The sequence below is a fragment of the Eimeria tenella genome, genomic scaffold (assembly GCF_000499545.2).
Source record: "Eimeria tenella Houghton genomic scaffold, Eth_scaff3273, whole genome shotgun sequence".
Lineage (NCBI taxonomy): Eukaryota > Apicomplexa > Conoidasida > Eucoccidiorida > Eimeriidae > Eimeria > Eimeria tenella.
This window is the reverse complement of record NW_013544336.1, coordinates 1-1,359: the sequence shown is the minus strand read 5'-3', so window position 1 is coordinate 1,359 and position 1,359 is coordinate 1. Positions and strand designations below refer to the sequence as shown.

The 1,359-nt window shown below is 65.9% G+C and overlaps 1 protein-coding gene across 1 annotated transcript; it reads right to left on the bottom strand.

Moving 5' to 3' along the window:
- Positions 1-124: 124 nt before the first annotated feature.
- ETH_00038665 (uncharacterized protein) lies at positions 125-1,000 on the bottom strand (the record flags this gene model as incomplete). The annotated part of the gene is made up of 2 exons (XM_013379474.1): positions 125-462; positions 917-1,000. Coding segments are annotated over 2 exons (422 nt in total), but the record flags the coding sequence as incomplete, so codon positions are not given.
- Between the last annotated feature and the right edge of the window lie 359 nt (positions 1,001-1,359).

Sequence of the window (1,359 nt, the reverse complement as noted above, 5' to 3'; positions counted from 1 at the left end):
GGGTGCCGCCGCCGCCGCAGCAGCAGCAGCAGCAGTTGCTGCTGCTGCGCTGCTGTGGCGGCGCTCCCAAAGAACCCGGAACTCAGCAGCAGCAACAGCAGGACAAGAGGGGCCCCCGTCGTACAACAAAACCCCCGGAAGACACAAAAGGTCTGTGGGCTCGAGGGCCCCCAGGGCCCTGTACTTGTAAGTTGTGCTGCAGCGGGGCAGCTCTTCGAGCAGCAAAGCCAGCAGCAGCCGCAGCAGCGGGGAAGTGCTGCTGCTGTCAGCTAGCTGCTGCAGCAAACTTATCTCCGTCATGCACACTTCCCCAAATTGCCGCAAAAACAGCTGCCGCAAACTCAGCAGTACCCAGTGGGGGGGCCCCCGCAGCAGCTGCAGCAGCGGGGGGGCCCCCACGGCCCGCTGCGCCTCCTGGGGCACCAGCTGCCGCAGCAGCAGGACGCCCAGCTCCCCCACAGCCTGCAGCCGCAAACCCTAAACCCTAAACCCTAAACCCTAAACCCTAGAGGCCCTCTCGATTCCCTGGGACACCACCAGTAGCCACAAAGACGAAAAAAAACACCAAACACGGAACACGAAACCCTAAACCCTAAACCCTAGACCCGAAACCCTAAACCCGAAACTCTAAACTCTAAACCCTAAACCCTAGACCCTAGACTCAAAACCCTGAGAGCATGAACCCTTTCCAAAGCTGCGTATGCTGGTGATTGGGGGCCCCTGAGAGAGGCCCCCAAAGGGGCCCCCACCAAGGCGGAGGGGCCCCCAGCTGGGGGGCCCCCAACATCCGTGGGGGCCCCCTGCAGGCGGGGGCACCCCAGGAGGCCCCCAGGGGCCCCCCGGGGCCCCCAGAAGCCCCCCAAAGACCTCCAGGGGCCCCCCGGGGGCCCCCAAAGACAAAGGGGAGAAATCGTACCTTCTTAATTTGGCTTTGTGTCTCTGGATCCGTGGGGATGGGGGGCAAGGGGACAGAAGAGAGGGAGGGGGGGCCCCCCCTCATTCCGCGGTAGATTAGGAAAGGGCCCCCCCCCCCTGAAAAGGGTACAGCTATGGGGGGCCCCGAGGCCCTCACCGCCCGGGGGGCCCCCAGGGGGCCCCCCGCAGAGTCAGGGGACCCTGCACCCTTGGGGGCCCCCCGCCGGTCCCGGGGGCCCCCAATTCTTCCTGCTTCTGCAACAACTGACACGGGGCCCTGGGGTACTGCTAAGAGCCCGGGGGGCCCCTTGGGGGCCCCCAGGACTGCTTTTGCTGCTGGGGGGTCTGGTGCTGCTGCCACTTGCAGACGGGGGGACTTCCCCGCCCCCGGCGCTGCTGCTGCTGCTGCTGGCTGTGCTGCAGCAGCAGCAGCAGCAGCAGCAG